Genomic DNA, 14836 nt, shown 5'->3' on the forward strand with positions numbered 1-14836 from the left:
AATTAGCCTAAAGCACAATCCTAGGAAAGCATTTATTGTGCTGATGATTGCCAGAGCTCAACTTTTCATGTCTAAGTACTTTTAAAAATGAACATAAGTAAGGGTATTAATATTAAGCTGCTTGTATTCAGACCAAATTGAGGCATGTCCTTGACTTGATGTTCATTTTTTAGAAGTCATATTCCATAGCAAATATCAGAAAATACAGATAGGTCTGCAAGGCCTGTTTTTCTCTACATAACGTTAATAAACTGTATCTACATGGCTTTAATACATCTTAAGAATGAGTTTCAGCACTTAACTAGTACCTGCACTTCTTCCAGAGATTCCAGTCTTCAAACAGGATAAAAAATTGGCTTTAGTGTCAAAAGAACATAGCATCCAGATATCCCCATTGAAAATAGTGTTCTGAGCTTTTGGAACATTTATTAGTTTCCCTGGCTTTTGAGTGCCACGAAAACTCTGATACAGCAAATAGTTATTTATTAATCCCCAAAGTGCCACAGTTTTAACAAACTATGAGGTATGCTGAAGATGCTAAATTTCAAGAACGCTGAAGCTAGTGTTTGATTAAGGTTAATAGTCTCTGCTGATCAGCTCAGTAGAGAGAAATTGTTCCTTTTCTGACCTCAAGGATTATTCTTCTCTTTTATGTACTGATTTGTCAATTCTGCAGCATAAATGATCACTACAGCACAACCAACCCTTTGTAATTTTTCACCCATGGGATACAGAGTGATTTCATCTGTGAGTGGTTAAGATCAGGGATTTCTCTGAAGAAGTTTCTCAGGTTCCACAGCCTGCAGTCGAATCTCACCTTTTAATGCTGTGTAACTAACAGTACAGGACCTTGTTGACTCCAGCTGGAGTTTTTACATGTGTCCTCTAAGACCATCAATGTTCATCTTGGCTAAGACCATCAGTGAACATGTTGGCTGTTCTCAGGCTTCCAGCTGAAACAAATCTCAACCAATCAAGCCAAAAACAATGTGTATATGTACATATGAGCGTGACATGTCTGTGTCTATGTACACATCCATATTTTTAAAAATTTCATATGAAATACATGCATTTATCTGGTTTTGAGAAGAAAGATTGGTCAGAACTGCAGTATAAAAGTTCTATGTACGTACTAGCTTTTCTGTGGAATAAATCCAGCAGAAGTAATTTCAGGTGAGATAGGAGGAGAAGAAAAATTGTTCTTTTTTTCTGCTCAGCTGATGACATGGATTGCAATAGTCAGCATTAGTGTCTGGGATCAGAAAACTTCACTGGGTTTTTAATACAAGCCCCTGTAAGAGGTTCTGTCATGATGAGTTATACTGGTACATGCAGGCACTAGCCATTTGGCATAAATATGTAAAGCATAAATGATCTGCGTATTAGATTGCCATGGTTTATGGGGAGCAGTTATTCAGTAACTAATTACTCACCATCTAAGATTTAACCTTTAATATTGTTTCTATTTACTGCATATATGCTGATCTAAAGAATATTTTTAAACCATTTGTAATAGATCAAATTTGTGCACAGTTAAGAAGGAAGACTTTTCCCAAGACCTACTGTAATATGGTTGTAATGGATGGTTGTTTTTACCACAAATAGGACATATGTAATAGTACTTTTAAAAAATCATGCATATGTACTCCCATTCATGGAGTAATTGAGTGAAATAGTTGAGAAAAAGCATGACTTTGTTTTCCCATTAAACTTTTTTTCCAGTCATTTACTAAACCAAAGTGATTATGTTTACTTTAACAACTAAATAGGTAGGATATGCACACTACCATTTTTCATTTTACATTCTGTGTCATGATACAATTGCATTCACTCCTGTTACTATAGCAACAACTGACCTTATTTTAGATCTGCATTTTCTAGAATTTTTGCTGAAACAGATATTGTCTGTCTTCTTAATTTTCAACATAATTATTGTTGCAACATAACTTTCAAACTTTCATTGGATTATAATTAGCTGCATATTGGTTTGGTTTACACTGATAGGCCACATAGATGGAAATCTGTAGCAGAATTGTTACTGCACACTTAGGAGCTCATTCTAATCCCAGTGGAGTGAAAGCTATGTTGGTTGACCCCAGAGTCAGTAGGCATAAATCAGTGTATTTGCAAAACTGATTTCACTGAAACAGTGCTATTTCATCCACAGCAAGTATCTAATACAACACATTTTATACGAGTTTAAAACTATTGCAAATATAAGAACTTGTGATTTATTGCATGAAGAACATTCTAGCTAACTTTCCAGACACAAAGAAGGTTTGTACTGCAAAATCAGAGGATGGAATTCAAAATGATAACACCTGAAATGTTTCTGCTTAGAATTAGAAAGATAATAGATTTCTTTTACTTTGTATCTTCTTTGATTTGGGATTACATGATTTAATAAAGCGGGTTCTGTTTACATATATCTAGTTTTAGATGATCTCCAAATTGAAAAAGTTCAGTTTAGGAAGTTAGTTTGGGAAGTAGCAGAAGATGGGTTTTGAGTTGTTTCTTTTCTTTTTGTTTGTTTGTTTTTAAATTAGACTCTTTTTTCATTAAACATTTCAGAAATATGTGGAATCTGCAGTGTATTTCTGAGCTGTTAGAAGGAAAGAAATGGCTATAGCACTCAGCAGTAGGTTTCTTCTGATATTTAATATCCATAGTTTCAACCTAAACAGAATCTTCTCACTCTGTTTTATCACTTACAGCTAAATTATGCCTCGGTTCAATGTCTGAAGTCTCACCTCTTACTTTGCTTTAGCTGCATGGCCAATTAATAACCACTATGCATGTTTGCTATGCACAATGCACATTATTGCCCTTTGCCCAGCACTGGAACAGAACATTTTACCTGTCCTTGGTTTTCAAAGCCTACCATCTCCGTCGTGAAGAAACAGATTGGTTTGACAAGCCCAGGGAATCTCGTTTGGAGAATGGACATGGCCTCGACAGAAGGCTGCCCGAGAAGTTGTCCCACTCTCGACCACCAAGTCAGCACCAAGATCAAATAAGCTGCCAAGTAAGCCATTCCTTTAGTTTGATTAATGTTTGAAAATTTAATCATCATACTTTTCAACAGTGGAGGGACTGTAGGATTAATCAAATTCCAATATTTCAGTTGAAGGGCTGTTGAACCTGTATTTGTCATCAGTACTTGAGGATGGCATTAAAACAGCATTTCTCTGCATTTCAGTATTAATTTTATAGGTTGCCTTTGACTTTCTGAAACATATCTGGATGGAATTAAACTATAAACAGAACTATAAATGCAATAGGTATTGCTAAGAAAATCCATGTTTGGTCTGATTTTACCTTACCAGATTTATTCCATCCAAATTCAACCCCCTTATAGTAGCCTAAGGAAAAGAATTGCTTTTGTCCTGTTGACATTAGCTTGCACTTCAGTTTGTCAATGTAATTCCATTCTCCGATCAAGTATAAAATAAATCAGCAAGAGTTGATCAATCTAATAATTAGAATGCCTCATTCTAAAAATCAAGAAACTATCTTTCTGGTTTTCAAAGTTGATGATTTGAAATCTAGTTCAACTTAGTAAATCACCAAATATCCTCTTGGTATTAATCAAGTTTATAAATTTCATTTGATATCTTTAAGTTCTTTGATTCTTCACTTGGTTATTTCAGCTGTTGCTCTTACTGACCAATTGTGGTTACATTCTTTTCCAAAAGATTTAATGGAAGCAAGAGAAAGTATGGCTTGGCCCATTTATTCTTAAGAGATTACAAGCTTAGTGTGCTATGTTGATTCCACAAATAACACCTGAGCAGGACTGTCCTACTCTCATGCAGCCGTAGGGACTATTTTGGCTGGTAAGCATATTTGACAATAGAATGTAGGTTTTACAAGAATTCTAAGTTTTATGAAGTAAGCATCCAAATATCTTATAATGCAAGCTGTTACTTACTTTTGTTTCTCTTTTGCCTATCTCTAGTTTAGCATATTCACAGATTTATACAGACTAAGTTGTACTGAGCCCTTCTTGTTGAAAAAGGCTTTACAAGATAATCTTTACAAGAAGTCTATTCAAATAGCTCTCGCTATGAACCAGGTTAATTGCAGGATAAAGGATGTTTTAGTCTCCACAGCTCTTGATGTCAGTGGTAACGAAAACAAAACCTACCCAAACACTTTCATCCTCATGAAAAACAGGCATTATTCTCAACATACCCAATAGTATTTGACCACTTCGGCGTGATGACATAAAATTAAAAATTTATTTTGGAAATTAGGTTGGTCAAAGAAGAGAATTACTGATAGGCTGATATGGACATGTACAGTGAGATGTATTTAACTTTTATAAATCCTTGCTTTGTCCTTGGAAATTGTTGCAAGACTTCTTACTCATCAAGGTCTGATCTTTGTTTAAATCGCACTACACTAGGCCCGCTTCAAGGACTTTGATCAAAATTTTGAGGGAGAAGAGTTGAAGGCAGCAGAGAGTTGTTTTCTCAAATTATTTCAATGAGGAGTATTTTTTTTTCCTCTCTGAAGGTACGGTACTATCCCCATGTTTATATGGAAATAGAGATGGTTTAAAAATCTTTTAAAAATCACTTAAAATCTTGCCAAAGGCATTTTAAAAAGTTTTTCTAGTTGGAAATGGGAGAGTGAACATGTTCTGAATAGTTCTTTGTGCTGCTTTTACTATTCTAAGTTCTGTGAATAAAAATGTAAAGCTGCTGCAGAAGAAAAGCAATGTAGAAGAAAGAGCTTTTCAGCAGTGCCCTCTTCATCTCTTGCAGTCCAGGTTAGCTACAGTCATTCACTTAATGACGCAAAACCACCATATTTGCAGAAGTGAGAAATCCCAGTTCTCACCAATTTAGCATCATCTGCATTGTCAAAATGTTGCTCATAAATTGTGTATGTTAAGTATCTGTGGACATTTGAGACAACAACAAAGGAAACTGATCTTCACACACATACAGATATGAAATTACTTTAAGACAAGATAAAAAGTGTCAGAGCCATTTTAAATGTTTCATTCCTGAGCTCCAGATTGAATTCAGAATGAATTCCCCCATGCTGTCTATCTGCTGTATCCACAAGGGCAGTTCTGCACGGAGTTGTCTTGTCCAGCCTTGTGTTCTGGAGCTCCAAATGAAAAACTGATCCTCACCCTGACCATATGAACATGTCCAGCTTCACCTGGAGCTGTCCTGGCTGCAGAAGCTTTCTGGAAATCAGTAGGGATGACTCCCAGTTAACATAGTAATTAAGCCATTGCCCCTCTTTTAATATCCCATACAGAGCACAAACCAGCTGCAGAATGAAGTATTTCCATGAGTAGCATAAATCTGTTTGTCAGATCAGTCAAAGTTTCAAAACACACTTATTCACTGTAAATTTGCCATTTGTATTTTCTTCTTTAAAAAAAAAAAAAAAAAGCTTTACTGATCACAGTCATGTTTGTATTCCAGAAGATTTTGTTTCACACATGCGAAACTCCAGTTTTCTTACCAGATGACATCAGAATTGCTCAATTACATCCCACAGAGCTTGTACAATTAAAGGTAATAAATAAAGCACACCCCCTTGCTTTTGAAGCAAGAATGCAGCAGAGTGACAAGCCTGAACTTCCAGGTTTCTATGGATTTCTTATAACCTAGGAATTAAGCTCACATATACTGGTATTACTAATATTAATATATTTGTTTCTATGGCAACTTCTATAATTCTACGTAGTATTTTTAAATCACATTCTATTGCAGTGCAGTGTACTATCTTAATAGCTGTTTCCCAGTACAGTGATTCTGTACTGCTTACCTGAGGAGGGTTAACATGGTTTAAACCTAATCAATACGTAATCTATTGTAGATTTCTCACTGATCCCCATTGACCCGAACAGTTCACTTGGTCACTGCCAGCTGACGAGCCACTTCTTTTAATCTTCAGATATCACAGCTTCTAGTGATTATTTTTTGTGAAAGTTATTTGTATATCCTGAAATAATATGACTATTTCAAACAGGCTGTGAAGGATCAGTAGGAGGATGTGCCAGGGGAACAAGAGATCATGACAAAGATATGCGCAGTGAGATTATATCAACAGGAGATAAGTGGCTTCTTAATGGGGGGAGTTAAATACATACCTTCCAGTGATCACATGTGATCTTTTAAGCCCTAAATGATTAATAAACTCTTCATAATACCAGTGTATTGTCATCAGTTCATTTTGGCAAGAGTTTTCTAAGCACAAAAATAAAGCTAGGGTTCTCTACATTTAATCTTTGAAATGTCATTCTCCTTCGTCTTATCTTGGCTCTTAGGGCTGTACCATTTCCTTGAAGTAACATGTAACTCATGCATTTTTAGGGGCATTTAATAATATTCTATTTAAATATGATGAAATGTTCCATTTAAAAATGATGAAAAAATGGGCCACAAGGTAAGCAACAGGGTCAAAATGAGGATATTTATGAAAGAGATCCAGAAGACTACCTGTGAACTTCTTTGCCAGATTGTACAAATCCAGAATACTTAGTTTTGACAGTTTTCCAACTCCCAAGGAGATTACATTGAATTTCTAGAAAACTACTTCAGGCTTTGGGGAGTCATATAATTTTTTTTCATATTCAGTGGAAATCTAAGAAGAAATAGGAGTGTAATTGTATGTGTAAGGAATGACCAAGTGCTGGGTCCTGCACTTTGGCCACAACAACCCTAGGCAACGCTACAGGCTTGGGGCAGAGTGGCTGGAAGACTGTGTAGAGGAAACGGACCTGGGGGTGTTGGTCGACACTCAGCTGAGCATGAGCCAGCAGTGTGCCCAGGTGGCCAAGAAGGCCAATGGCATCCTGGCTTGTATCAGAAACAGTGTTGCCAGTAGGAGTAGGGAAGTCATTGTGCCTCTGTACTCAGCCCTGGTAAGGCTGCACCTCGAGTACTGTGTCCAGTTTTGAGCCCCTCACTGCAAGAAAGACATTTGGCCCTGGAGTGTGTTCAGAGGAGGGCGACGAAGCTGGTGAGGCATCTGGAGCACAGGCCTGATGAGGAGCGGCTGAGGGAGCTGGAATTGTTCAGTCTGGAGAAGAGGAGGCTCAGGGGAGACCTTATCGCTCTCTATAACTACCTGAAGGGAGGTTGTAGTGAGCTGGGGATCAGCCTCTTCTCTCTTGTAACTATTGACAGGACAAGGGGGAATGGCCTCAAGTTGCGCCAGGGGAGATTTAGGCTGGACATTAGGAAATACTACTTTTCTGAAAGAGTGGTCAGGCGCTGGAATGAGCTGCCCAGGGAGGTGGCTGAGTCATCGTCCCTGGAGGTGTTCAAGAAACGTTTAGATGTTGTGTTGAGAGACATGGTTTAGTGGGGTTATTGGTAATAGGTGGATGGTTGGACTGGATGATCTTGTAGGTCTTTTCCAACCTAGCTAATTCTATGATTCTATGATTCCATGATTCTCATTAGTGTAATATCAAATGCATTAATTGTTTGCTGCCACCTCATTGTAAGTCAGGATAGAATTTAGCAGGCAGTTGTTCATTTTTCAATCAGCCAGCTCTATTATTCTCATTGCATGATAGAATGGCTTCTATATCAAAATTCAGAGTGCAGTACTGACCTCCATGAAGACGCAAACACTGCTCTCTTTTCATTGCATTCATGAACAGGAACATTGTATTTGTTATGTTTTTCCGAAATACTTCTGTAAAATACCTCATCATCCGAGATCTATCAGTATAGAGAGCTTTATACTGTTCAGGTTTCCAGAGAACTTGGTATCCTTGCTCTGCGCCGAGGAAATACAGCGGCTCAAAGGAGCATGATTGCCTCAGCTGTAGGACTTTCTGGTTCTGGCTATCAGCAGGCTTCTGCACTCATGCAGTTGCCTATGGTATCGAGAAATTAGGACTGATACTCTCTAACTCATCAATTTGAGTATCCTCTATCCCTTGAAGACTGTATTTTGTGAAGGACTACATCCACACATAATGACTGAGGTTCAGCTTATCAGGTTGTCCCAGATTTTGGTGGAAGGAGAGGTGCAGCACTATTAAAAATAGGGCTTACAGTGGCTCTGTTGACTTGCTCCAAAACTCAGTTCATACTTTATAGCTGTTGTTACAAACTTTGCCTGGAATACTAAAATACGTTTAATGCACTTTAGTTCTTCTACTTAAATAAAGCACTAAGGAAGTTTACTCTTCTTAATTGTCCTCATTACCTGATAGAATTAACTTATGTGAGGCTTCCATAGAATTTCTTTATCAGGCAAAGAGTATAAAGACAACAAGGGGAAAATAGATTCTACATTTAAATTGATTTTCTGTAACAGTGGTAGAAAACCTCAGCACATTCATCTGCTCTTCATTCAGTTTTTCAGAAGGTCTTAATACTGACTGATAACATGAAACATGACCAGAGCTAAAATTCCTGGAGGAAATGCTTTATACTCCAGTTTTCATTTAGCTCACTGGGATGGAACCCCCAAGGGCCCTCTGAGTAATGTGCTGAAAAATATGACCTGAGTCCTATGTCAGTTCAAACGGGATGCTAGGGGGAAAGATACGCCGGAGAGTTTAAATGTGCTGAAATCAGAAGAGGAGTGCGTTGTCAGTGCTGACTGACTCACTGCTTGAGTGTACCGGGTGTTCCTGGAATGATGAGGAAAGGATCTCCATGGCAAGGACAAAAGGCATAACGCTGTGGGTTTTGTAGTGAAGGGTGAAGTCACCTTCAGCCCTGTGACCTAAATCTAGGCATGGGGACTTGCACGTCCTCAATTCCTGCACCTTTTCATGATTGTGTGATTGCATTAGAGGCCTCTCTGTCTTCATAGTGATAACAAGTCAACAAGAAGGTCCCAAGGCATATATTCTGGTAACAGAAACCACCCTCAGAAGAAGTTAAAAAAAAAAGATGTGAACAATTGCAAACACTAAGCAACTTGTGTTCTGCAGAGTTTTGAATATATTACATTTCAGATAAATATGGGCACATTTAAAAATGGTTAAAGTGAAACCATCAAAACCAACATAATTGTTATTCCTTGCATACTCTGCTTACAGCAACTCCTGTTTTTTCATATGTATTCTGCCATTTTCAGACACAAAACCATTCTGAAGGCAAGTGCCTAATGTCATGTTCAATTTAAGTACTGATTCCTACCAACAGTAAAAAATAATATGCTACCCTGAATGCTAATAAACTGTAATGCTTTTGTTCATAACTTTATGAATCACTAAGATTTATACTTATCATAAGATTCTGGAAGTGAAAGTAATGAGAAAGTAATATACTAAAGTAGGAGACAGTCCATATTTTCTGATATATTTGTCAGTAAATTATATACAATACGCTGTTGAATATTCTTGGATTATTTTTTATTCAGAAAGCAATTTTGCTAAAGAAAGATAAGATAGAGCAATACCGAATAAATAAATTGTAAGTTGAAGTTTATGAGCTGCAGTGTTCCTCAGTTAAATTTGAATTGCTTCCACCAAGATGGATCCCAGCTAAGCTCCAGTATGTTCATACTGTTTCTCTCAAACTTTATTACTTTGTATTACTTCTTATTTACTGAATTAAAAATAAAATTAGGTACGTTTTTTTAAGACTGTTTACAATATTATGGAAGCTACACATGAGAAAGGCATCATTTTTACAGTTAAATTACACTTGCTGAATTTTAAATAATGTCCCTATCTATTTATATGCATGTACAACTCATGGCACTTCATACACTTTTACTAGCATTTAAACCCTCTGTTCTGGCAGAATTTCAGGGTAAGTCATAAAGTCTGCCTGATCTCAGTTCTGATTTATTCTGGAGTACTTGTCCTCTACCAGATTTCTCTTTTGACTGTGGTAAATTATAGCTGAAACTACAGTATGCTATGGGAGGATTTCATCCTTCTAGATGCAGTGCCATCCACTAGAAAAGAGACTGAATCATGACAAATGATGTATGAACTCCTGCTCACTGTGGGACTGAGCTAAGCAAGTCGTTCGACTTCTCTGTTTCCCCTCCTGTCAATTCCATGTGCTATCCATTAACATCATAAGCTCTCCAGCGCAGAGACTGAGTTTGAAGTGCTTAGTTCAGGAGGAACTTAATCCCTTTAAGTGCTACTTAATCATAAATAATAGTAATAACCACCGGGCAACAGGCTGCTGATACATTCAGACTTCCATGTGTTCATACTGATTGACATTGTCCCAGCAGTTCCATATTCTACCACTGGTCCCATCCCTTTGACACTCAGCCATAAGCAGCCGCAGGCAGCCCTGCTCCCATCGCTCAGCCAGGGCACAGCGCTTGGGCTTGGCAGAGATGTTGGATTCTGCTTTGCTTCTGGACGACTAAAAGTGCAGGCAAAGAGAGTATGTGATGGATGTGAGGCATGTGAGTGCTAAAACACTCTGCAAAGGTATTTTGGTGTGAACACATGGTGATCATCCCTGCTAGATAAGCTGATACATGCCGCTTGGCCCCTTCTGACCCAGGTGGAGTCATCCCAGATGGCTTTTGAACACACATTGCAGAGATACATTACTTTCAGCTTTGACATTTTGCAGTATTAGCCAAGGGGATGCTAGTCATGATTATATAAAAAGTAGTCCTGAAAGTTTCAGGTCAGGCCTTTTAAAAGGCTTTTAAGATTTGATGTGGAAGTACATTAGTTCATTTGTCTTTGATGAAACGAGAGCAGTAACTTATGAGAGTTTGCACATTCACCACCATTTGGTTAGGTCTGTATGAACTGTATTTTATAACAGTTACAGAAATTATATGTCATTTTATTCTCTTCTCATACATCATTTGGACAAAGGATTAATGTTAAGAAAAACTACAGATGACAGAAATCACCTTCCAGTCATTAGGAAATAAAAAGAGAACTAATGCCGTATTGAAACTGAATCTCTTTTTTTTTTTTGGAAGCAAGTATTGATTCCCCTGCAGAAGGATTTTCTCATCTGACAAACATATCTTGAAATTCAGGGGATGTTTGAGTCATGGAGTTGTGATATTTCCCTGGATGAAATAAGTTTATTTGCTTGTTTTTGGTTTAACTGTCTAAAGTTATTGTTACAATTGATGCTATGTTATCTCTTTATGACACGCATATTTGTGCTCCTCAGATAAATGGGAAGCCCCTGCAGTACATTTGCCCTCATGCAAGGCTCAAACTACTGAGAGACCCAAAGGATCACACAGTTTCAGGTAAACAGCAACAACCCTCTATGATACATATTAATTAATTTGAATAGCATGATTCATGAAAAGCATTTGCCTTATTAATTTTTTTTTCCAGTGTTGTATGCAGCAGGAGATTCAGTGGTCATCTTACATTTTGCTATTTGGTTGTAACAGAAAGCAGTGTGGAAAAAAGGTCACAACATCTGTTTGAGATATGTAAGCTATATAGACATTAAAAGCAGAGGGAAAATCTGTTGTAACGTGCATATCAGCAGTCTGCTTTGCTATTGCTTTTTATATAACTATTCTCTGCAGGAGAAGCTTCTGTAACATTCAGCAGGGGAATTAGAAACATGGATAGGCATATGTAGGTACTGAACAGGAACAGAACGGAGAATTTTATTCTTTCTGTGGAGCTGCTGGGACTCTTCTACGGAAAGGGTTATCAGAACAATAAGATTCCATTTTTCTGTGATATCTTCACACAGAGAAATTTCACTCAGGACTTCAGATTTTTTCACTTTTCCATAACTAATGCAAATGTTCATATGAGATTCTGCTTGCAAAGGAGAAGAAAGTGGCAGAAGTTATGTCATTCCCCTCCCAGCTGTGAGCGGGAATGCAGTCTGAGGTTTTTAGTTATCAGGTTGCAAACTGCTGCCAATTACAAATGTTGCAAGGGTAAGGTCTATCTGATGGAGCTTTTGGAATTGCACCCTTTCTCGCATCTGGTATTGACAAAGAATTCAGAGGTTTTTCAATATGCCATTTGTCTCCTTCAGAGGTACGTGCTTTTAAGTGGGTTTGTCGTGAAACCATCAGACTTTCTTTCCATTTAAAGAATTGCAGTAGTGTGTGTCAAACCCTGTTTCTGTGCAGAAGTAATTACCGACTGCCAGCTTTGGTGTTCCCTTGAGCATTAAGTAGAAAGTGGCATGAACTCACTTGAATTGCTAAATATTGTTTACACAAGGTTTCTGGCAGTAAAGTCTTGATCACTCCCACCCCCCGCATCTACCTCATATTTAGAGTGTTACATGAATTTTCTGTATATATTATCAGGCATTTTCTTACTAGTCAGTGTAACACCCACTGATGATTTCGGAATACATCAGGACCCTTTCGCCCACGCAGCACCATTTGAAAGCAGCGTTCAGCTCCTTGGTTTTGTCAGCCTTCCCTCCCTGGGGCCTTGTAGCCAACAGGAGTCTCCTCGTGGAGACTTTTTGCCTTGGGGAGTGATGAGTAATGCTGTGATCCAAGCTGCTCGCTTATGAGAACAAGTGGAATGACAGCCACACAACCTTGTGTAGTTCGTGGTTTAATGTTGCTGAAGGCCTGAGTCTCCTGTGTCAAATTGCTTACACTTACATGTTCCAAATTCCCCACTAGCTGTGCTGCTGGCAACCATGCATCAGGGGAAATACCTTGTAAGTGACAACTGGACAACTGAGGTGTAGAGATTGGCTTCCCACTTACTAATGCTCTGCTCAGCGTGGGATCACACAGGATTGAATATTCCCTCAAGGTTCCATAGCCCATGCTGGAACTGCTCGCTGCTGTAGCTGTGCTGTATTGTATCGCTATGCCAGCTGCAGTCATACTTCTGGTTTGTAATCCAGATAAATCCTTGGAGCCCTGCAGAGACGTGCTTCTGTGTGGTATATATACAGATTTCCCTACAAGTATTAGAAGGCTGAAATGCTGATTCTGCAGAGGAGACCCAAAGGTGAAATAGCGTAGCAGTAGGGAGGAGGTGGACCAGAAGAAATTGTCGTGTTTCTCACTCATTGTACATCTTTTAGGTACTGTAACTCCTTGCCTTCACAACTCCCTCCCTTCCCCTCTCTCAGAGCCCAAGAATTAAAGCAGAAAAGCTCTTTTAATGTGCAGTGTTTTCTGCCGAGCCTTAAACTTTCAAAGTGGGCTCTCCCAGAGCTGCACATGTGGTTTTTATTTGTTTTAAAAATTCAACTTTGATTAACTGGTATCTGCAAACTTCTAGTAGGTGTTTTTATTAGCCAGACAGTGAGGCAGGCTTGGAAACCTATTACACAACAGAACTTTCTTAAAATACTGGTAAATTAAATAATATGTACTCTGGTTCTTCCACAGCTTCCTCATTCCATCAGCTAAGCACAAGTAAGATTTTTGTATATTAATCTAGATACCGTGGTTGGTTAGTTGGCTGATTGGTTTCTTCCTTTTTTTCTTGGTTTCTTCCCTCTCTCTTTTTCTCTGCCCCACTCTTTCTCCATCTCCCTTTTCTCTCCTTCTTCTCTTCCTTTCACCCCTCACCCTTGTTCCTATCAAAAGTACCAAGTGAGATGTTGAATCATTTTCTTTAACTCTTTGCCATATACTTATCGCATATGCATAGGAAGAGTGTACATTAGAAAAAAAACAACAAACTTGATAATGCTCAAGGGTGGAGCCAGATCTGCCCAGAGAACAGCCAGGCACTGTGCAGTTGACAGTGGGAGTCTCTGTTCAAGTATCCTTACAGCTGCATTGGATAAGACTCCCTGAATGGTTGAGTTGCTGAACTCACGGCCAGGACTCGTGGTCCTGTATGCCCACTGCAGGGTGTGTATCATCCCTTCTCTGATTGTCTGACTATGTACAAAGCATCCCCTGTACTAACTGTGCACAGAAGACTGTCCTGTGTGATCTTTTCAGCAAATGCAAGAATAGTTTCTACTGATCATTTAAATGGTGTACATGCAGTTTGGTCAATTTAACAGCAGGAACAGCCTGGAGAGATTCCTGAAACTGCCAGGTTCTCCACTGGGAAAATAGATCAACATTTAAGTACACAAACAGTGTATCTTAAGCAGTGTGTGCTGCGTAAGCACAGCCACAGCATGGGTGTATACCAGTTATACCACAGCCACAACTACAGGACGAAACAAATTTTATCCTTCTCTTACCATTAATAATATGAATTCCAGCCTGCCCATGGATGTCTCCAGGAACGGGGCTCTCTCTAGGCAACCTGGTCCAGTGCCTCACCACCCTTATCATTAAAAACCTTTTCCTTATCTCCAATCTGATATCTCACCACATGCTTACCATAGTGGAGGTTACTGCCTGATACGGGTTTCAGAAATTGTCTCATTATGAATATCAATAGAAAGAGTAATCTCAATTCCTATAAAATTCAGTCTCTCTCATTACATATTCTGTGCACATGAATTCTATTTGCTTTCTTGCTTAATGAAAGGTACAGATGCCTTTGGTGTCTCTTACATAATCTGGCATAATTTTGCACACTGAAACATTTATCATAAATTTTAGCATAGAAATGAGGCGTTTAAGAATGAGAAATTGTGATCGCAAGAGAATAGTAGCTCTGAGTGAAAAATAAAAGTGTACTTGCTAGCTGGCCTCTTTCTGGATGGTTCTTATTTATCTGGCGTATGCCATCATCTAAAACTCTCAGCTCTTCTGTTCAAGGTACGCACTGTCCCTTCCTCAGGCAACACTGATGTGTAGAAAGGAAATGCCAAGGATTTTCTCTGCAAAGACAAATAATTTGCAATATTAAAAAAAAAAAAAAGAACTGGCATCACAGTTCTGCCGAGCTGTCAAAGCAATGATGGCAGTGATCAGTGAATGATAATGTACTTAATGCTCCAGAAACTCACTGTTTGTTTTCACTGAGAAT

General features: G+C 38.5%; 1 protein-coding gene across 9 annotated transcripts in view; it reads left to right on the forward strand.

Annotated features, from left to right (window-relative positions):
- Positions 1-14836, forward strand: part of PCLO (piccolo presynaptic cytomatrix protein) — a 343040-nt gene that overhangs the window by 192923 nt on the left and 135281 nt on the right. For 7 of the 9 annotated variants that reach the window (XM_021384447.1, XM_021384450.1, XM_021384451.1 and 4 more), the window contains exons 8-10: positions 2877-3025; positions 5448-5540; positions 11112-11193. In XM_021384447.1, coding sequence (XP_021240122.1) covers positions 2877-3025; positions 5448-5540; positions 11112-11193 — 324 coding nt within the window. The remainder of the gene's footprint in view (positions 1-2876; positions 3026-5447; positions 5541-11111; positions 11194-14836) is intronic. The other 2 variants (XM_021384449.1, XM_021384455.1) reach the window with 1 other exon arrangement.

Source organism: Numida meleagris, chromosome 1, assembly GCF_002078875.1.
Source record: "Numida meleagris isolate 19003 breed g44 Domestic line chromosome 1, NumMel1.0, whole genome shotgun sequence".
NCBI classification, from domain to species: Eukaryota; Metazoa; Chordata; class Aves; order Galliformes; family Numididae; genus Numida; species Numida meleagris.